At 43.5% G+C, this 22,786-nt stretch overlaps 1 protein-coding gene across 3 annotated transcripts in view; it reads left to right on the forward strand.

Annotated features, from left to right (window-relative positions):
* INPP5A (inositol polyphosphate-5-phosphatase A) overlaps nucleotides 1-22,786 on the forward strand; it is a 246,022-nt gene that overhangs the window by 62,425 nt on the left and 160,811 nt on the right. For all 3 annotated transcript variants that reach the window (XM_054071416.1, XM_054071414.1, XM_054071415.1), the window contains exons 3-4: nucleotides 11,542-11,642; nucleotides 14,387-14,474. In XM_054071416.1, coding sequence (XP_053927391.1) covers nucleotides 11,542-11,642; nucleotides 14,387-14,474 — 189 coding nt within the window. The remainder of the gene's footprint in view (nucleotides 1-11,541; nucleotides 11,643-14,386; nucleotides 14,475-22,786) is intronic.

A 22,786-nucleotide genomic window follows, 5' to 3' on the forward strand; every position in this document is an offset into this window, starting at 1 on the left:
CAAGGAAAACTGAAATGAGATGAAGGAAGAGTTCAGCTGAACTGTTTTGGATATTTATAAGAATTTGCGTTGGCATGCTCCCCAGGGATGGGTGGTGGAGCCTTTCCCATGCATGGCAGGTAGCACTGGAATAGACCGTGCCCTTGACACACAGCTAACAACAGGCTTCAAGGAAGAAAGAGTGGCCTGGATCTCAGAACCTTTCTTGTTTCCCATTGCTAAATTTACAATTAAACTTTTCCTCCTCGCTGCACTGCTTTTTTCCATTTGAAAATGGAAAAAAAAAATAATAGTCTAAGGTGGTGGCTGTTTGAAGGTGTAGATTTTCCAAGGGCTTATTGTCAGGTAGTGATACTCCTCAGAAGGGCACGGAGTATCTGGCTTTGGAATGTCTCAAAATTGTTTTCAGCTTTCCTCTGTGAAGTCAGAGAAGTACCTGTCCTACAGGAAAGTGGAGAATTTTGTTTGCTTAATTAATTTCCAAAACCTTCGCTTCACTAACTTGGTCTTGAAATATGGCAGATTGAGAATTGGCTCAGTGGAGCCAATTTTTCTTGTTCTCCTATGGTTGTCATCGAATGTTGCATCTTATTGCCTCTTGACTTAGTATCAATGAATAATTTTCTTCATTTGTAACTGGGAATAAGGTGGCCAGGAGTATCCTTGTTTGATCTGTAGTGTTCTGAAAGGCAGCCCCCTCCAGAGAGCTGCTGGGCAGGGGATGTTCCATCCCCTGCTTGTTCCCAGCCCTCCTCAGCTGTACCTGTACAACCCCTGCTCCTGCTGTCCCCTTTTGAACCTGGGCATGGAGTCTGGTGTCCAGGTGGGTGTGGGTGGGCAGACAGGACTGCAGGAAGCTGAACTCACAGCTGGCATCTCCTTAGTGGCTTAATTTAGGACTGCAAAGCCTTGAAAGTTGAAGGAGCTTCTGTGTGCTGGAGGGCACCATCCTGTTTTGTGAAGAATTGGAAGGTGTTAACGAGGCTGACAAAGGCCACATAGTGATCTTCTGCAGCTGTCTTACCTCTGGAGCAGAGAAGGTACAAACTGTGCTTTGCCTTTTGGCTTGAGAAGAGAAGGAGCTCTTCTTGAACTTGCTGCCATCTGAAAATCACTTTTTTACTTGTTAAGGTTGGAGTTGGAAGGGACAGTGAGCGGTTATGCTTACTTGCTCTCTAAAACATGCCCTGATTTTCAGGTGGGGGCTGGGTTAGAATATACAATAGCAGACTAAATGATTTCTTAATTTCTTTTTTCGTTGTTGCGGTCAGTTGTCGTCTTGGAAGGAACCCGTCAGTAGCTGTAAACGTTTCAGGATTGATGCAGTATTAAAACATTTTGAAAGCCTTTTGATAGGTGTAGTTAAGCTCCATGTATTCTAAGTTTGATGATTCTCTGAGCTTTACCCTAAGTCCATTCCAGTTGTTGGTCACAGCTGATTTTTGCTTGAAAGATGATGTGCTTGTGCTTGCAAAGATACAGAATCCTATGTCATAGGGGAATCTTAGGTGGTATCCATGATGTCAAACGTAAAAATTAGTCAACCACTTTGTTTCAGATGTGGCTAGGGGAAAAAAAAAGTGATGTAGATAAACTTTGTGTGCTGTGGATGGAATTGTTAAAATAGAAAGCGGAATTTTTCTGAGATGGATTACAGTCACACACTTTTAACATAATTGATGTCTGATTACAACACTCAGGTTATCAGTACAGATGTGAGTGAAACTTTACAGTAATGCCTTTAAAACCATTAACCACCCTATCCATATCTTTACTAAGCACGTCACCGCTTTTCTTCCAGCATACGTATTTTTTTAGTAATATTGATAAAATCCTTGATTCTTCATTGCACAATTTGATCATAACCTTTAAGAATCTCAATGATAATCTTGGTAACATAGTAGCATAGTCAGTTATTTTGAATGTTATGGGTTTGCCAGCTGTGTTTTGGTTTAGTTTAGACTCCAGTAATAAGGCAATCACATTTTGCAGATACACAGTGTATGAAGCTGACAACATTTGTTCAGTTGATGCTTTTGGCAGCCCCTGTAAGTAACTGTCTGGTCAGAAGGGGCTCCAGGCCGTTTTTGCAAGGAGTGGGAATTATGTCTAAGTAGTTTTACAAAAGACTACTTTTTTTCCCTTGGTGTTTTGTTTGTTTTCTTAAATCAAACTGCAGAATAGAACCTATAGTTGGAAGATAAATGTCCCGGAAAATAGGGGAATACTGTACTGTATGATAAGAGATATCTGACCTACTGGGTATCACGTATAAGGAAGGAGGAGCACAAACACCGAGTAGTTGCTTTGTAAAAATCGCCTAAGTATCGTGCAGAGGTAATTGAGAGGAGTTTGCCTGTCAGAAGGGTCTTGGTTGCAGGAGTTTTCTTTTGTGTAGTAAATGATGTCCGTGTCACGAGTCGGCTACTTGCTTCCAGCTCCCGAGTAGCAACAGTTGTGACTTGGGCTTGCACTGATCGTGTGGGTACGGAATAAAAAGGCAGTATGTTCTGGAACAGCTTAGCACGCTGCGTGCTTTGGTAGGTTTGAGCTGGAGAAATGTGTTTTGTAACGATGTATGGAATCATTACTTGATTGCTCGGTGGCTCTGGGAGGAAGTCCCAAGGCAGTTATGGTAACCTGCCTTTGCTAAGGCCGTGCTACGTGACCAGTACGTGCAGCAAAATCAGCTCATGGTTAGGAACCTCATCTATCTTCTGGGATATAACTATCCCTGGCATCAGCTGGAGTGCTGCAGAAGGAACCAGGCGCTTCAGTTACGTGCTGTCTTGTGCTTTCACACTCCTGCACATCATCTTTCGTGTGACGCTGTGCAGCTCCCAAAAGTGAACTCTGTGTACTAAATGGAACAGGCAGTACGGGGGAAGGATATTGCAAAATCCCAGAGTTTGTGGTGTTTACTCTGGTTTCTAATGCTTGAAGCAGAAAATAGTATTGGCAGTTGAAAACATCCACTGGAATAAAGATAAAAGAAAAAAGTCCTATAAGCAAGTATGTTTTACCATGCACTTAATCAGAAATGGTAGTGAACAAGGGGAAAAACCTTCTTATAAGGAGGCAGAATTCAGTGAAGTCCAAATGCTGCTGGTTATTACAGCCCATTTCTTAACTGTGAGTAGTTTCTGGTAACTTGGATCTGAAATATTTTACATAGACTCTCATCCTCTTTTCAGTGAGAATTCTCAGCCCAGAGACAAAACGAGGAGGGAAAGTGGGTGTTGGAAGGGGAGTGAAAACAGATTGTGAGAACAGTGGTTTAGAGCATTTTATGTACGGTGGGGAAGAGTTTAGTGCTTGACAAGAAATTGGATGATTTGATGAACTGGATGTGATGCAAATGATAGAGTACTCCCAGAATATGCAAATCAGATTATTGTCCCACTTGTGTAAGTGCCCACTGCCCTGGCTCACAGTAGGGAAAGAATATGAGGAATGACAAGCTGGAGGAACATCCAAGGAGCTGTTTGTAATGGAAGGCTGTAGGGGCATGCAGAAAGGACTCTGATTTATTTCAGGCTGCCCAGGGAGGTGGTCGAGTCGCCTTCCCTGGAGGTGTTTAAGGAACGGGTGGATGAAGTGCTTAGGGACATGGTTTAGGGAGTGTTAGGAATGGTTGGACTCGATGATCCAGTGGGTCCTTTCCAACCTGGTGATTCTGTGATTTGTTTACTTGGGTTTTTTTCCTTTTCACCCCCTCCTTCCTCAACGTCTGTGCTCTTTCCATTGTATTGTGTGCAAGGTAGGGTTGGGAGGAGTTCAGGTGATGGAGCTATTGAATATTGTTACTAATTTTAGTAATGATATTTTGTAGCATTCATGGCAAATGTTCATTTTAGATGAAAGTGTGAAGGCAGGGAGTGGTTTTTTTTTCCCCCTAATGCAGGTTCCATGTTGCTTAATGTATTTGGGAGAATTTAGAGCCTTTGTGTAGTAACACAGAAGCTAGTTTACCTAAAAGCTAAAGTTCATCTTGTTATTGCTGCCTGGAGACTTTCTGTATGGTGCTTTTTAAAGAAAGAAGAAAGTAAATAAAACCAAAAAAATCTACTCGCATCAACTCATTTTTTTCATTGATTACTTTAGTAGACTTAATCTCATTTACTTAACTAGAAAGCGTGGTCAACCAAAGTGCGCTGTTGCAGACCCCACCAACTACTGTGAGTGTAGATCTCAGGCTGTTTTCAGGTGGGAGCTTTTTCCTCAGATGTGATTGTTTGGGATGGGTCGGTTGGTTGAATCCATGCACTGAAATGAGGGCAGAAATGCCTGCCTGTGCGGTACACTGTATGTGTGCATGGGCTGTGACGTGTTTCTGGAAGCTGTGACTTGGCACACCACCTCCCACGCCTGGCAGTGAGAAGGATGGGTGCCTATGGAGGAGAAACCACTGCTGGCTTTGGAGATGCTGCAGGTGCCACATCCTCAGGGAGCAGCAAGTGGCTGCTCAAGGAAGGTTGTTCAGAGCTTTCACGTTTTACAGTGTGTGCTCTAATTAAATCCCTTCCTAGTTCGTTTGGATTCTTTTTTCTATAGTGTACTTTGATGCATAAATGTAACCTGTATTTGGAAAAACGTTGTTCTTTTATTTAACCTTTAAAATGTTTTTCTGTTACTCAGCGTTTTCTTACTGTTCTGTCACTTACACATTGTGTTATCTGCTTACGCTGAAAACTTCCATGTTATGTCTCATCTGAGTTTTGGAAGAAATATGCAGAAAAAAGTTTCCTCATTCTATAAATGAGACCTGTAAAAATATTCATTTCCGATTTGAAAAAAAGTAGTGTACTTACATGCTGGTAATAATGATTTCTTTACAAAGCTCCACTATCTGCATGTTTCGGGGCAGGGGCTCAGCAGTTCTGGTTTTGGCACATTTGAAGGGGTGGGTTTTGCCCATCCTTTGAATGCAGGCAAGGTGGACAATCGGGCGCAGGAGCGCTGGTGACAGATGGACTGAGGAACTTGCCCCAGAGATGCCAGCCAAGGTGGGGAAGGAGGAGTGCCAGAGTGGGATACGAACCCCGGAGAGCAATGGGGGCTGTAAATAAGGATGAGGATGCCAGGCAGCTGGGGCATGGATGTGTCAGAGCTGGAGGGAGCCCTGACCTGTGGCTGTGACACAGCCCAAAGCCCTGCCATGAGTGCAAGCCTGGGAGCAACTCGGGGCTGAGCCACAGGATGAGGAGCTGTCTGTGGGCATCCTTTCTCCATTTACTCAAGACAGAGTAATACAGGAGGGTGTAAAGCTGCTTACTCAGCTGATGATAGTGGTCCCGCATTACTCTTTAAGGGTTTAAGAAAAATCCCTCAAGGAATTACTTAGAATGACCCTGCAGTATCCTCAACAGAAAAGAGATCAAAACGCCAGTTGTGGAGTTACCTCAGCTGTGCGTAACTGATAAGTATTTGCAAGTTAGTCTCTTCCTGCCCTTAGTTTGCTGCATTCTGTTAAATAAAATTTAAGTAGCAATTGCTAGGCAATGACTTTCTCAGCTGTGGTCACGCTTTGGTGCAGTAATGTACCGGAGGTGATGTCCAGCTGCGGATACTCAGGTGTGCATTGAGATCGTACAGTGGTATCCCCTTCACACAGACTTTTCTTTCTTTAAATAATGATGTTATGCCTCCAAAGCACAGCTCTGACTTGCGGGAGCAGGAGGGAGTGCTCCTCCCCTTTGTAGATCAGATGCCAGGGGTTGCTTTGCTTACAACACAAAGATGATTAGAGTAATGATTCCATTGGAAAGCAGCTGGAGACGTGCCCAGCACCATCCTGCCACGGGGATGAGGGCAGATCCATGCTGGGGAAGGCAGCAGAAAATCCCCTTCCTCTCTGCTCGCTTTCTGCCTGCCATTCTCTGCATCCTATGCTTCACTGCTCTCTGCTTCTCACCAAGCAAGGCAGAGGGTTCGCTGCCAGACCTCTTGCTACAAAATCTTTGAACAACTTGGATCAAGTCTGTCAGGTTGCTCATGCAGACAGACTGTGCATAACATAACTAAATTTTTCTGGATGGTAGGGCTGAATTCAGGTTTTATAGGCGACCTTATTTGCAGCACTTCTTAACTGTAGAAGAACACTTCCAGGTTATAATGATGTTCCTCTGTTATGGAGAATGTGTAATGTCAGCATTTCATGTCCATAGAAGTTGACCTGTCTCCATGACAGGGCTTTTCAGAATGCTTTAACCAAAAAACAAATCACTCTGGCTATCCTCAGGGGCTCTCTAATCTCCTAACAAGAGCTCAAGTTGGATTTGTCAATTAATATCAGATACAGAAATACAAGGATCTGGCTTATCTGGACTACTGCTGCTTCGCTGTGGACTTCTAAAAATTGAATTTGTTTCTTCTTTCAGACTTGCAGGAATTGCAAATAGATTGAATGACTTAGTGCCGCAAAGGCAAAATCAGTTTGTACGTATGGCACAGTTCACATACCTAAAGCCCATATTTTGACTGTGTTACAAATTCTTTGTTTAAAAGAGTAGTCCTGAATATGGGAGATCAAGGCTTAAGTTTCTCTTCTGCCTTGCTTGGATCGAGGTCTAAAATTGATGCCGTCACTGCTGTGCCCGCTTTGCTCTTTGAGAGCGTGCTCTTGTTTTTGGAGAGCTGGCTTGCTGTGCTGCGTAGGGCTCTGTCCTCTCCCAGCTCGTGGCTCAGCTCCACCGGACCCGTACCAGCGCTGCCCTGTGGCACACTGGGTTCAGGGCACCGTGACTGCAGGAGCCCTCACCTCCACCCTTCCTCTTACCTGTTCCCTGCCCAAATACACAAGGACCTATAGGAATGGAATGAGCTTAACTTTATGATTTTTCACCAGTTTTATATTTGCACTTAACTGTATTGGAGCATCTTTCTCTTACCCATATCCCAAAAAAACAAATTTCTGATCATGGCTTCCTTTACCTATTTTTGTGTATCTGTAAGTTGAGAATAATGTCCAACTTTGTAAAAACATTGAGCTACTGAAGATGCAAATTCAGTGTTTATGTGCTCTTGTATATGGTCTTTAACCTCTGGCAACTGTGAGTTTTCAACTCTTGAAGTATTTATTACTCATTATTATGTACTGTTTGTTCTTTCATAAGAGTAGAAAAACAGTAAAAGGTAATGAAGCAGAGCCAATTTGCTCTTAGTTGGAGGGCATTTATTATATGAGAGGATGTAACTAATATTCAGGTATGCTTTTGTGGTTTAACCTGCAAGGAATGCCACAAAGCCTCTTGTTGCTATTAAGCCACTGTTGTTTCCTCATTTTAAAATGGAATATAACGCTTATTTATTTATTTAATATCTGCTGTGATTTCAATTGCTCAAGGATTTCAATGGGAAGGAAAAAAAGAAAAACCAAAAAAACCACAAAAACAGATAAACCTACCAGAATGTGTCCTGCACTTTAGTTCAGAGCCTGGAAATGTTTTCTGTTATTGCTGTAGCACATTAAAGTTATTTTCCAGGGTTTTCTCAAGGCAGGACTCCATGTTCAAGGCTCCCTGTTACTCATTGTTCTTGAAGTGAGATAGCTTATACCTAGATCTTATTTGGAACCATTTGTTTTACTTTTTTCTTACAAGTTTATTAGTTTTATTAGCTGTGTAAGAAGAGATCTTAATGAAGCAAACTCTTGTAGCAGTTAAAACGAATAATGCGATGTGCCAGCACGTTTTTGCTGTGTCCTCAATAAGCAACACTGGATGTGTTGCTTTGAAACAGTGAGAGTTGGATATATTTTCTTTACAAGATTAAATAGTTACAACTGTTTTCTAATTAGGGTGATTCCGTAGACCTATCCAAGTAGATAAGATCAGGATTTGAAAGCCAAAGCTGATTTGGAGCAATAAAGCACGTGGAGAGTTGGGGCTGCATGTTGTTTAGGAACCACAAATGAGCTCTGTTATGAAGTTTGACTTCAGAGAATGTGTTCAGTTGGTACTTTATCTCTAAGATAGTGAAGAATGTGAACCAGCCAGTGAAACTTGATAAAGGGTGGTTTATTGGTTGCCCCTGTACTCGGCATTGGTGAGGCTGCACCTCGAACCCTGGGTTCAGTTTTGGGCCCTTCACTGCAAGAAGGACATTGAGGTCATGGAGCACATCCAGAGAAGAGCAACGAAGCTGGTGAAGGGGCTGGAGAACAAGTCTTAGGAAGAGCCACTGAGGAAGCTGAGGTTGTTTAGCCTGGAGAAAGAGGCTGAGGGTCTGATAGATACAGACCTTATCACTGTCTGTAACTATCTGAAAGGAGGTTGTAGAGAGGTGGGTGTTGATCTTTCCTCCCAAGTGATAGGCAATAGGGTTTCAAGTTATGCCAGGGGAGGTTCAGATTAGACATAAGGGTTATGAGGCACTGGCAGAGGCTGCCCAGGGAGGTAGTTGAGTATATACACTGAAGGTATTTAAAAGACGGGTAGATGAGGTGCTTGGGGTATGGTTTAGTAGTGGACAGGTACAATTGGGCTCAGCATCGTAAATTAGACTTACACCACTGCAAGACTATTAGCATAGTGGAAATGTTGGTCTCTGCAGATGGTGAGTAACTGGGAGCAGTGCAGGCAGACACAAGACCACAATGGTCCTGGCTTGCACAGCTTCAGGCTCACAGCACTGCTGGGAAGCACAGGTTACTTCCTAGCTTGTGGATGAAGTTATGTGGTTCAACAGCACATTATCCTTAGGAAGAAAGGGGCGTTTTTACTGGGACACTGGTTTCCATTTTGCAGTGTCAGCCTTGTGCCCAGGGACCCACTTGGGTACCACTCCACCGCCTGTAGTTTGTTAAAAGTTGAACACCTTTAAACAGAGAAGTTCATTTTAGACTTCAGTTCCCACAGCTTGTTGCGGCTCTTCAGTTTCTGTTTAACAGTTCTTGCTGAAAGCTAAAGTAGACGTGAACTTCTTGGAAATTGAATCAGTCTTACTTGATGTAGCCAAAACCCCCACTTTTTTGATGTTCAAAACCACTTCTGATATGTATCCTGTTGAGCGTCATGTTTGATGTTGGACTAGATACTTAAGAACAAGTTCCCCACCAAAGCTTTCTCTTAATCATTTGTAAATCTATAAAAACAACTAGTATTAATGTAAGCTTTGATAGCTATATATGTCGAAGGAAAAGGATCTGTGCATCCCAGCTGGGTGCAATTTCTAGGGTTCCAGGCTGGTTTTAGACATCTATTCTGTAGTCTGCTTATTTTTATAGATTTATTACTTTTTTCAGTTGGACTTTCCATTGGGTTCTGCTCATTCTGTCCTAGTTTTAAAAACCAGCCATCACCAGTAAGATTGCTGCCTATCACAGTTAGGCAGAAACTGGCATGGAAGAGCTAACTGAAGTGCACAAAGATCAACCAACACATGTGGGAGGGAGTGTTTACATTTTTCCTTTATGCAGTAACACTTGCAGCTTACCTCAAAATCCTTTGCTGAGCAGGTTGGTGTCAAGATTTGTTTCGATGATGGGGAAGCTGAGGTGCAGAAGAGGAAGTGACTTGTCTGAAGTCACTCAGAAAACAGCAGCTGTTACCTCCTTTTGTGAGTCTAGCCTAGCTTAAATTAGAAATGTTGTAATTTACTACGTGATCTGTAAGTAGTAGTATGCCGTATTCCTGTCGGCTTTGGTACTGATGAACCACTGCCAGACTTCCTCGTGGCCCACTGGGTTCACCGAGCTCTTTCCTGCAGCCGGACGCTGATGGAGAGGAGTGTCCACAGGGCACCTTTGAGAAGTGATGTGCCACCAGCCAGGGAAAAGACTGTGCTATCAACTGGCCCTCTCACGTCCAGTGGGCACATGGACTCATGCTCTGAGGAGTCCTTTGAGCAGAGTTGGACAGTGTCACCTGCTGGTGCCATGGACAGACCTGCTGCCCATCCACTCAGCTGTGCTTCCCTGGGCTGCCCAGCTGTGTTGCTGTCATAAGAAGGTGTCAGCCAGAAGCAGGGACGGATTTACTGTTTGCCTTTTGCTCAATGGGAAAGCTGCCGCGTTTCAGATTTTGCTAATCTTTAATTCGTTGCCTTTGAGCTTGATTTTCTAATGAGATTATTTGCATGGTCAGGAATGAGGAATTTTGCACCCTGCCATCAGGTCAGATGACAATTTTTCTCTACCGTGGTTTGAAAGAAACATTTTTAAGACCCTTTTACAGTAAAGTTAGTCACTGTCAATTTACATAACTAAAAACATGACTGGAAAGGGTTTTGTCTTTGTCTTTTCGGAGTTGCAGGGTATCAGCAGAAAAAAAAAAAAGAGTACTAAAGGTGAGCTGTGCCTGTTATTTTCAGCTATTCTCCAATGTGGTGTTCTGCTGCCTGCAACTGCAATGCTTTTTTTAAGTAATCCTGCCCTTATCCTGTCTGCCACCTATTCCCAGAGCAAGAAAGGGGGAGGATGCTGTGGCCCCTGCCTGTCGGAGAGCCCCAGACCTGCCAGTGCCAAAGCCTGTGGAGAGAGGAGTTCATTTATTATTCTGGTTGAAGCATCTCGTGGAAACCAGGCCGTTCCTCCTCTGAATGGCCATGCAGACAACATGGCCTTTGTGCTGGCTGGGACCGCCAACTGCCACCGAGTCAAAAATAGCAGCGAATGTTATTTACCCTGTATTCTTGCACCAGCACATACTTAATTAGTTCAGACTGTTTAGCCTCTTAAAAAACTTAAATAGTTCTGTATCCCACTTCCTTTAATTCCCAAGATAAGACGAAATGAAATAGAAATTAGAGACTCAGCATCAATGCAGAGACGTTTTTAGATGTGGTGTTTGTAATGCAGTAAGTTAACACAGAAAATTTGTTAGAACAAAATAACATTTTGTGTTTAATGCAGCAGCAAATTTATAAATACCATATATTTGATTTGCTGTGTGACTGAAGTAGCATACATTGAGTTTTGTAGTATGATGATTACATCCTGGTGCTGACTGACTAGTATTTGAGATACTTGCATTATACAAGACTAACACTTGAAGCAACATAATGGATTTGCATGCCTCCTGTATTAGATACATGTGTTTATTATACCATAGTGTGTGTGTTTTTAAATACTTCCGTAGGTTAACTATTCCATAAATAAAAGTATCAAATGTGACAACAATTAGCTTTCTGTCATAAGCTAATTTGAGATAGTTTGTGACAGTGGAAAAACTCCCATAGCAAATCAATTCAAGTGTTTGAACTCTTCCAGCTCCTAGACAAGGAGAAGTTTTGGGTGTGCTAGGTCCTCTTTGAAGTGAGTTGGAAGAGGTTATGTATTTGCTTTAAATGCCCAAGAGCTTATTAGTAGTTTAAAAAAAGAAAATACTGGCTAGAAATATTCACTGTCATTGGTGTACATTATGAGTCTTTTATGTGCACAGTAAATGGTGCTCCCCTTATTGCTTATTACTTTCCTGCCAACTAATTCTCATTAAAATCTGGTAGTCCTCGTTTCAGAAATAACACATCTGGATTTGTCATTTATGTTGTATGATAATAGTTGTGGATACAACTTTGTTAATGTTTATCTCTCTGTTTCAGGTTGTACATGCACACAAGCCCCACTTCATGGCTTTACACTGTCAAGAGTTTGGAGGGAAAAACTATGAAGCTTCCATGTCTCACGTGGACAAGTTTGTTAAGTAAGTAAACGGAAATATGTACAAGCTCTGACACAGAAATTAAACTGACCCCATAGCTCAGGAACCAAAAGTGGGAGTGGAGAGACAGAGATGGCTGTAGAACATGTTCTGACCCATCACAGTGAGACAAAGGAGAACTCAATCGCTTCACTTAAGTGCAGGTGCATGCCTGTTCAAATAGAGACATTTTCTTAACCACTGTTGGAAAATGTTGGTGTGCAAGAGTGAGCAGCAAGTTAACTTCAAGTTTCTTGTCAAACTGAAGAAATCCATGACAAACTTTTCAGTTATTGACTGAGGTTTACAGTGAAGAGATCCCAAACACCAAATTGGTGCTCGAAAGAACCCATTTTTTTTGTCAGTAGAAGATGTGAAAGCAAAAGTGACAGAGCTTCTCAACAGCCTTTCAGAAAATGCCCTACAGAATTGCTTTGAACATTGGCAGCGTCATGTGCAGCTGTGTCGGCTCAGAAGTGAACTGATTTGAAGGCGATTGCAGTTGATTTCCTTAGTTTGTTAAATAAAAAGTCACAGGCACAGTCTTTTTTTTGTCGGACCTTGTATAGCGTATAATAGATTCTAAGCAGAGGTCCTTAGATGTGTGAAGTATATACGCTTCAAAATATTTTTCAATTTCATCATGTCATAGGACCTCACAGAGGGAGGTGATTAGGCAAATGTTTATGCTTTGCATTATTTAAGAAATGAAGAAAAGTTATAAAAGCCTCTTCTGGCCATGTCCTGGCAAGATAAACCTGCAAGACATGGAATGTGTGTCTCTTTCGTATCATCTCCGGGATGAAGCTGCTTATGCCTGGTAGTCAAACAGTTTTGTATTTAGAATCATAAAATCATAGAATAGTTTGGATTGGAAGGGACCTTAAAGATCATCCAGTTCCAACCCCCCTGCCATGGGCAGGGACACCTCCCACTGGCTCAGGCTGCCCAAGGCCCATCCAACCTGGCCTGGAACACCTCCAGGGATGGGGCAGCCACAGCTTCCCTGGGCAACCTGGGACAGGGCCTCACCACCCTCATGGGGAAGAAATTCCTCCATATGTCTACTCTAAATCTGCCCCTCTCCAGTTTATACCCACTCCCCCTCGTTGTATCACTCCAAGCCTTTGTAAACAGTCCCTCTCCAGCTTTCTTGTGGCCCCCTTCAGGTACTGGAAGGTCGTTCTAAGGTCTCCTCAGAGCCTTCTCTTCTCCAGGCTGAAGCACCACAAATCTTTCAACCTGTCCTCATATGGGAGGTGCTCCAGCCCTCCGATCATCCTTGTAGCCCTCCCCTGGAGCCGTTCCAACAGCTCCATCTCTTTCTTATGTTGAGGATTCCAGAACCGGACACAATACTCCAGATGAGGTCTCACAAGAGAGGAACAGAGGGGCAGAATCCCCTCCCTCACCCTGCTGGCCACGCTGCTTTGGATGCAGCCCAGGACACGGTTGGCCTTCTGGGCTGCGAGCATTGCCGGCCCATGTTGAGCTTCTCATCAACCAGCACCCCCAAATTCTTCTCTGCAGGGCTGCTCTCAATCACATCATCCCCCATTCTGTATTGAAGCCACAGATTGCCCCAACCCAGGTGTAGGACTTTGCACTTGGCCTTGTTGAACCTTGTTCGCACAGGCCCACTTCTCCAGCCTGTTCGGGTCCTTCTGAATGACATCCCGCCCTTCTGGTGTGAAGCATTCTCAGCCATGGATGGCGTACGGCTGTGCTTCGAGCAGGCACTGTGGTGGCTACGTCCCTGTGCCTTCTGAGAGCGGTGACATTTCTGCTGACTGGTGCCACTGAAAAGCTGATGGGAGCTGGACAGAAGGTGGCATACTGCAGGTGTGACTGAAGAACAGCCAAAACTGGGGGGGTGAGTTGGGGTGAGAAGGCATCATTTTAACTTGACCCTTTAGTTGGAGGAGTCCTAGCAGCATCTGCACAGCGAATGCATGGAGTCTGAAGAAGAAATAAATAATGTCACCTCTGTTCATAGCTGTAGACTGAGATGAGAAAGCACCTCAAGGACAAGGATGGATTAATTGGTTAGCTCTCAAGAGCTGTGGATGCTGCCTCTCCATGGCGAAGCCTTTGCACACATGAAGTAACTTCTGCAAAACCACCTTCTGCGTGGGTGGCTTCTTAAAAATACTGATCAGAAAACCAGGTGGTGGGATTTAAGGTCCTGGCTTATTCGCACACTCTTCCCGAGGGTAAGCATCCATCTGTCTGCAGGGATGGAGCTTCTCGGGTACCCGGGCAAGGGGCACGGCTCCACCAGCCCTTCGTAACCCTTCTCTTCTGCTCTGCGATCCAAGGAGCATCATCCAAGGTCCCACTGTCCAGCGGTCTGTCCGTCGGTCGGTCTGTCAGCGCCCTCTGCTGGCGGCGGGGGGCACCGGGGCTGGGGAACGGAAAGCTCTGCGGCTGAGACCCTGGAACTATCAGCAGGAATCGCTTGTTTCTATGAAACTTTGAGGTGTTCAGAGCTTCGAGTCCTTCCCAGCTGTGTCCGAAGGGCGCTCAAGGCGTTTCCTGGCTCCGACTGAGAGTGTAGGTGTTGTGGGCAACCCCAAAGCTTGCAGGCGGCTGTTCCACGGGAAGGTGCAATCCCTGAAATTCACTCCAAATGAGACGTTCCTTTGAGGGGCATCGGGGACGCTACAGTACAGAGAATGATGCTAAGCCAACGTAGTATCTTTGCATCTCCCTTTATATTTTCAATATCTTTTTCTCTTCTCTTTTAGAGAATTGTTATCGAGTGATGCGATGAAAGACTACAACAGAGCTCGAGTTTACCTGGATGAGAACTATAAATCACAGGAACACTTTACGGTAAACTTCTTTGTTTCACAAGTTTAGTTGAACAGGGGATAAATTTCTTCTACTAAACCATTAAGGGTTTACTGATTGGTGTGGGGATATGAGCCGTTTCCATCAAATGAGAGCTTCATCTTCACTGGGAGTATTTACTTTGTAGGATGTATAAATGCTAATTTCACACAAATGCATGTATTTGAAAATGAGTAGAATGTCAGAATGCACCTGAAGTTTTTTCTTTATTTTAAAATCATTTTCTAAAGTTGTGGGTTTTTTTTTGCTTGTTAACAACAAACCTTCTTGGTAGATCAGAATTATATCCTCCAGAAAACGCATGGCTATCTGACAGTCCACAGCGGTGCCAGCTCTGCAGCGTGTAAAGCTGGCAACAGGGCTTGGCAAGTGTTCAGGGCTTGTATTACTGTTCACTCGAGCTGATTCAAAGTCTTGCTTACCAGTGGGATTATGAGAAGAGGCAGAGTACAAGTTCCCAGTAGCACACGGGTGACACACAGGTAAATGTAAAAGCATGTGTGCAGGGTTGCCTTTCATGCAGGGCAGCAGTGATCACAGGTCCATGCCGTGGCTCTACAATGTGTGAATGGGTTTGCTGTTTATTCAGGGGATACATAAGAAGGATATGCAACTGTTGGAATGGGTCCAGAGAAGGCTACAGAGATGATCAGAGGACTGGAGCACCTCCCATACGAGGACAGGCTGGGAGAGCTGGGGTTGTTCAGCCTGGAGAAGAGAAGGCTCTGAGGAGACCTTATAGCGGCCTTCCAGTACCTGAAGGGGCTACAAGAAAGCTGGGGAGGGACTGTTCTCAAAGGCTTGTGGGGATAGGATGAGGGGCAATAGGTATAAACTGGAGAGGGGCAGATTTAGACTGGACATAAGGAGGAATTTCTTCACCATGAGAGTGGTGAGGCCCTGTCCCAGGTTGCCCAGGGAAGCTGTGGCTGCCCCATCCCTGGAGGTGTTCCAGGCCAGGTTGGATGGCCCTTGGGTAGCCTGAGCCAGTGGGAGGTGTCCCTGCCCATGGCAGGGAGGTTGGAACTGGATGGGCTTTAAGGTCCCTTCCAACTCAAACCATTCTATGATTCTGTGATTCTGCAATTATTGCTGGGTTGTACAGGAAAGAATAGTCCCTTAGAGGTGAATCAGTGACATCTCCCTTCTTTAGGGGATGGTAGCTTCCTTCTCTCCCAGCGCACCTCTCAGTGTGGTCAGTGGCTCTGAGGAGCCTCCTGCCAGGCTTCCTGGGACTCTGCTCCCTGTATGTGAGCTGATGCTGCCCCACAGCCACAGGCAGCAACTGGGACATGCAGTTCAAACATGGGAAAACTGACACCCTCCAAAAACACACGCAAGTCCCAGTGTGGTAGCACACAGCCATGGGGAATAAGAACTGGGAAAGGTTATCGTTTATTTTTAATGACTGCCTAGGAGCGCAGGTAATATGGAACTGGAGGAGAGATACACGGATTTTTTTCTCTTTTCCATCAGAGAGGAAATGCTAAGATTATACGCTGTACTGAGCCTTAGTGGTACAAATCTTGCGTCGGGAGGGCTAAAACTGCTGGAGCCATTCAGGAAGCCCTGTTATATGTAGGACACGAGGAAAGAACTATGTGTTTTACAATCTCTTATAGGTCAGATCTGTGTGCAGATAAACTTACTTGCTGACTGAGACCCCACAGGGAGCCTGTCACAGCGCTGTACTGGGCCTGCAGGAAGCAACTCCCGATATTTAAGAAGAGCTATAGGGTCTCTGCGTAACCTTTTTTGCTTTCAGCAGAAGGGTGGATCAGATGGCTCCAGAGGTCCTTTTTGACCTAGACTTTTCTATTACTATGGGAAAAAGGGGTAATCATCTGCGCTCTTTGTGGGAAACACAAAATAGAAGACTTTTGCTACCTATTAACAAAATATCTATGAATTCTTTTCTTTTAAAGTTGGTCCCAGTACTTCAGTATCATAAAGTACTGTATTTAACATGAGGTACGTTTTGGTTTTGATGCCAGTACAGTGGATAAAAAGGCCCTTAGAGGCTGGCAGGAATCCTAGGCATAGTGTGTGTGCTGTGAAGAACTCTGTATTTTGTAAAGCTCCTAATTCGTGAAATAATGTTACTTTTTGCTTATGTACTGGCATTGTTTTCTAGGCACTATGTTTTCTTGTAGTATTCCCCAACCACCTTTGTAATTCACCCTTTCCTGTCGTAAATGTTACTTTGCATATCTCTTTCTTCTCATCCTGTATTTACAAAAGCTAGGCCTTTCTGGAAAAAAGAAATTCCATCAATGTATTTAGTCAATAAATGTCTGGGGGGGGGTGTGGAAAGAGTGCTGCTTCCAATGTTATTTTCCGTGGATACTAGTCTAACGTATGATTTCATTATTCAATTAAATTAATCTCAGTTGAACCAGTACCTGTAAAGACATAGAGCAGGTTTGTGAAGGTGTTTGACGTAGTCCTGTGTGACAGGCTGTTTGGAAATACTGCTGCCCGTACCTGTACAGCAACGCCGAGTGGCCAGGAAGAGGTTCCATCAGTCTCAAACGGAGAGACGATTACAGGAGGGAGAGAGTTCTTCAAAGGAGCCCTCAGATCTTTTCAGACTAGCTTATCTGTGTAAGTAACCTAGCAGTGAATGTAAAAGTGTTGCTGATAACATCAGCTAACAAAGTTTTGGGAAATACTGATGAGCGTGGCACCAGTGTGTGTTGGTAAGGTGTCTCCAGTGGAGAAGGGACTCCCTCTCTAGGAAGGAGCAGTTCTGGAAAGGATTTAAAGGTTTTGTTGGACAAAACAGAAACAAACTCACATTGCAGTGCTGTACGTTAAGGAGGAAATGCGTAGCTAGTAGAGGAGTGTAAGATCCTCGAATGCGTAGCTAGTAGAGGAGTGTAAGATGCTGACTTTTGACTCTGTATCCAGATGTAGTGAAGGCAGCATGGGTACTCTGGCATCCCATTCTTCCATTATAATTTGTAAAAGCAGAATGAAAAGATGAAAAGGACACACAGAAGGATGTTTTTTGTTTTTTTCTGTCATCTTCCCAACCTGTAAGAACCTTTTAGAGCTGAATCTAAAAGTGTGCAAAGCGGGGAGGTAGTCAAAACATGAGCAGTGATTTAGTTTTGCTTTATATTACTACAACATTGGGAGAAAATGGTGTGTGCTAAAGGAATATTTCATACCTTTCTTATTAGACTTTTAGTAGTAGTGGCATGGAACCAAAGCCAGAAAACAGTAAGAAGAGAGGATGCACCTTTATATTGAGCTTCTTAAAGTTTTAACTTCTTACAGTTTACTTTTTGGCACTGCTGCTAGTGCTCATACATTGTTTCTGAGACTGCAGTCGTTTCCTTCAGCTCTTCTGTTCCATCTTTGTATGCATATAACTTATGCGTTGGATGACTGTCTAAACGGGGATTTCACTGCTGTGATGTGTCCATTTAGGGTAAAGTTTTAGTCTTATCTCTAGTGTGGTTTGGCTCACACAGTGTTACGCGTCTCCCTGTTTCCTCATTAGTTTTGTTTGATTGCATAGTTTTTTAACTTCTGTGGGCTTTTTTCCATCCCTATTAAGGCATGAAATTGGCAGCTGATGATAGCCTGGTAATTATTATATTATTACCTCTCTGTCTTTGAAATATAAACATTTATCACATATATTGTTGTATAATGCTATTTTCTTCAGAAATGGAGGAGCCCAAGTAGTTGCAGTTTGGCTAACCTTTACCCCTGCTGCTTTCATATTCCCTTTTCTAGCAGTTTTGGCATCACTTCTTCTGTAAGGCTCTCCTCAGCTTGGCTCCTGCAGAGCTAAATCAGGTTTTGCTGCCCATAGTTACTCGGTTTGGCTGTGTTAGGACTAACACTGAGATCTCAACGTATTTTCAATAGCCTGTCCCTTCAGAGCACAGCTTCGCTCTTCCAGTTCACGACAACCTAGGATGCACGTTTTACACAAGTGTTATGAAATTGGAGAACAGAGTGATAACATATCTCTTGTGGAGTGGTTTGGGTTTAAAACCTCTAATAATTCACTATGTATTAAAGATCAAAATAGTTCATTTTGCACTGTCACAGACAAAAATAAAGTTTAATATTAGGCATTTGTCATTTATGGTCATATATGCCAAATCTGCTATAAAACGGATTGAGTTTAGGTTTGGGATTTGCGAGGAGGGAGAGAGAGCTGTCGTGACCACAGGGGAAAACTGTGGTTTGGTTGGTTGGTTCTGTTTTGCTGTAGGCGATAGGATGAAGCTGTGCGGGAAGTTGTTCCACTCAAATCTTACTAAATGACACGCACAAAATACAAACGCAGCCCCGGAGGATGTGCAGCCTGGGGGAGCACGTTAGGTGCCACTGGCCCTCTGACAGCACACAGTAAGTCTGTGATCCCGATGTGGGGGAGTTCCTGTGCAGGAGAAGAGTTGAGGGACAGTCAGATTTTGGCAGCAACCCCTGACCTAAGGCTTTAAGGTGTGTATAATGAGCCTTTGCAGCAGAGGTTTCACAGGGAATGCGGAGCAGCGTGCCCGTGGGTGAAGCAATTCATATCACACTGCAGAGACGTGCAGTTTTATAAAATTTAAAAATGATCTGAAGATTAATTTCTTGACAGAAAGACGCTACATTAGAGCTAAAGCTTATCAGCTCTGGGGAGATGACAGCATTGGAGTTAAGAGCTCCCAGCAGTTATGAATGAGGTTTGTGGGTGACAGCCTTTGCAAGCGTAATGATAGCTTCCCAGAAGTTTCAGATTAACTAAACAGGCAGCTCAAGTGCTGTTCAAGTTATGACTGGAAATGTGGAGAGCAAACTGGACTGGTGTGCTAGCCAGAAATATTCAGATATCCAAATAAGCGGACAGTGCTTTTCAAAATTCAGCCTCCTGGAAGTCTCTGTTTAAAACCATGATTCTTCTCTTGTCATGCAAAATGTAATCTAGAAGGTAGATCTCTAGTTTCTGTTAGAGAATGTATAATTAGTGAAGCAATAAGACAGGTTTAAGAAGACTGAAATAGGTAGAAGTCTGAGAAGCTGAGAAATTCAGTACAATTATTTATTTGTGAGTATATCCAGTGGGCCTCACTTAATGCAGGTGTTTGCGGTTGTACTGATTTATTTTTTCCCAATGCTCCGGCATTTCTATTCTCTGTTAATTTTGCTCTACTTGGTGTATTTCTTCATGCTCTTATATGTGAAAAGTCACTCAGTTGGGTTTGAACTTTTACCTGTGGATACTTCTCAGCCTACGTTAATTGTGAATAAAGTGCTTTTGTTCTAGAATAAGAACACTCATACTGAAGCTGAACAGCAACTAGAAATAAGTTGATGTTTTCATTAAATCCATGATTTTTGTATCAAAACATGTCTGTATAATCCGTGATGTTTTTAATTGTAATTAGATCAAAACTGGTTTTGTTTTGTCCTCTGTATTTATTGATCACCGGAATATTCAATTAAGGGTTTGTATTGCTTAGCAAATGCTTTTTTCTTATTTTTTTTCATTGTTAAAAGAAGGCAGAAGAATTCCCTGCATAGCTTAAAGCATAATTGAAGAGTAGACCATGTGGTTCAGTAGGCTGAGAATCTTTTTTGGAGTCAGTCAGATCCTGAGAACTCCTGGCAAACCAGACCCCAAAGAGGAAGCTTGTCACCAGCTCCTGCCTTGTGTTTTTGGGGAGCATGTTAGGAGTTGTGTGGTGGTTATAGCTCTCAGCTGATTTGCAGAGGCTTCTCAGTAGAGATTATTTTTTTATTTAAAAAATAAACAGAATCCTCAATTGCCCGAGTGCTTATTCGGGCTGATAGGTAACCTTGCAGTGAAAAAAATGCTGTTGGGCTGTATGCCTGATGTGCTGAAGTTTTCAGCTTGCTCCTCCTCCTAAGGATGCATTGCAGTGTAATTAGTTCATTAAATAGTGGATTTATTTTCAAAATAAAAAAAAAGTTACTTTTCAAAACTAGTGTTTCTGACATTAGGTTAAACAACAACAGTGTCATAAACTGCAAATACTATTTTGCGCTGCTAATACAAATAAGTAAGAGAATGCTGCACTCACATGGCTGCCTTCTTCCGAAGTTCAAGTTTTGCGGGATAATTGTTGAAATAAAACTTTCCTTAAATAACCACCTAGGAAATGGACAAAGATGGATTATTAATGGACAGTACAGCAATAACAGGTCATTTTTACGACAGGCTTTATTCCTCCACTCCCTGCTAAATCCATGGTTGGGTTATAGAGGCTGAAATGTTTGCCTTGCTGAAGGTAAGAGGCATCGGTCTGTTGGGAGCAGCATCTGTGGGTCTTCTGAGCAAGTGTCTAGAAAAAGCTTGCAAGCTGCTATTGCACCACCTTTCTAACAGGGCACAAATTCTTGGCGTTGTGTAGGAGAACTGTGACCCCCTCTGGCTGCCTGTGCGCTGGGATTGGGGGTCTTGCCATCCACCCCAGCTCCTTGCACTGATGTGCTGCATCGCATTCCCAGGAGCAGGGCAGGAACAGGCAGATCTTGAGCTGTGCAGTGCCCAGTGCTGGCTCAGTGCCGGCGCAGGGGTTACAGGTGGGACCAGTAAAGATAAAGTGAGGATAAACACTACAAAAAAAGGCAAAATGTTCAAATTCTGCAGTAGAACATTTCCTCTTGGACTATATAAATCAGTGCATGCATTGCCGTAATGTGTAGAAAATGGTTATGCTTTTATTTCCTGATTGTTTTCACTTGACTCCACGCAATCCACACCAGTAGCTTTTTAGATGTAAAATGACTTTTAAATTAAGCTAGATAAAGCACTGGGTGGCCTGCAGTAGAATCTAGGAGTGACCTTTGCTCAAGTCACTGTCCTTCTTTAATAACAATAACATTCTGAGCTGCTACAAGGCGAGGGGGGGGCTCCAGTGGTGAGCAGTGGTCCTGAAAATACAGACGGACAACACTTTATTCAAGTGTGTTATAATTATATCTGCTCATTACTGAGAGAATATTGAAGTTAATTTTTGTTAGATTAATGATATTTGAGTAATATTTTTGGTTGAGCTGAGTTCGAATAATTGGCCATTAATTGAAAAAGGAAATTGAATTGAATTTATCTTGTACATAAATCCTGTCATAGTTATTAATGGGTCTTAGAAAATATCGGCCTGTTCCCAGAAATGGATGGTGTACACTGATTCTTCTGCGCTTATTAGCTGTGGCAGTTTAGGGTTTTGTTAAATAAAAAAGATGATTTAGGAAGAGAGGCATAATTGAATTGAATATTGAGGGAATTCACATGCCTGATTAGTTCTGGGCCCATTTCTCCATTAACAATTTTGAGGACTTTTCTGAGTTTGCAGAAAAGCAGGTTTTCCCCAGGAGGTGGAGCTGAAGCACCAGCCTGGCACCTGCATGGCTGGGGCTGGGGGGCTGGGGGAGCCTGCTGGGCTGTGGCTTTGCCCACTGCTTGTCCATGTCCTTCTCCATGGCCCTCTCTGCTACCTGTGCAGCTTTCTGAGTTCTGGGAAGGCTGAAAGGAGGAGTCCTGGTGCAGATGCGATGTTCATAATAGTCTAAAATCGGTAGCTATACGTCAGCGTCTCCTGCTCGGCAGATTTGAGTGTGCTTATTTGCCTGGATTATCCTTTATTGCATAGTCTGTTTTGAATTTTCTTCTGCTAATTACGTGATCCTCTTTCCACCTTTACCTTTTCTCCTTCTCTTTTCTATGGAATTCTATCTTATCCTCGAGTTTGGTTTTTGTAATGATATATTTTTTAAAAAAAATGCTAAGCTAGAGAAAGTAGGACATCATTTTTGGTCTCAAACCATAGCATCATAATAAACCCCTATCTCCCTGGTGCAGAATGCACGGCTTCGTGTTGGTGTGGTGACAACCTCACCACTTGTAACTTCCCTTGTGGCCCCGCAGTTGTGTGGGGGTGATCTGTGGGACTCAAGAGCCTTCTTCACGAATGGAGGTGGTGTAAGAGGCATAAGAGAACCAGGATACTCCTCCTTCATCCACCTCCAAAGAATTCATCCTGTTGGGGCTTCCCAGAGACTCCTGCCCCGTCCTTTAGAAGGTTTGGGCTTACTTCAAAGTTCATAAAAGCAATACTTATTGCATGGTGGTGGGTTCCAACAGTGCATGGTGAGGTGAGAAGGTGGCAGAAGAGGTGTCTGGCAGACATGCCTGGGGATGGAACTGTTCTGCATGGGAAGGTCATTGTGCAGCAGCAGCTGAGGTGTGGTGTCTCTCCTGAAATTAACTCCTATGAGATTCATTCAGGGAGTGATCTTCCAGAACAAAGGAAAGTCCACAG

This window comes from Cuculus canorus, chromosome 7 (genome assembly GCF_017976375.1).
Source record: "Cuculus canorus isolate bCucCan1 chromosome 7, bCucCan1.pri, whole genome shotgun sequence".
Lineage (NCBI taxonomy): Eukaryota > Metazoa > Chordata > Aves > Cuculiformes > Cuculidae > Cuculus > Cuculus canorus.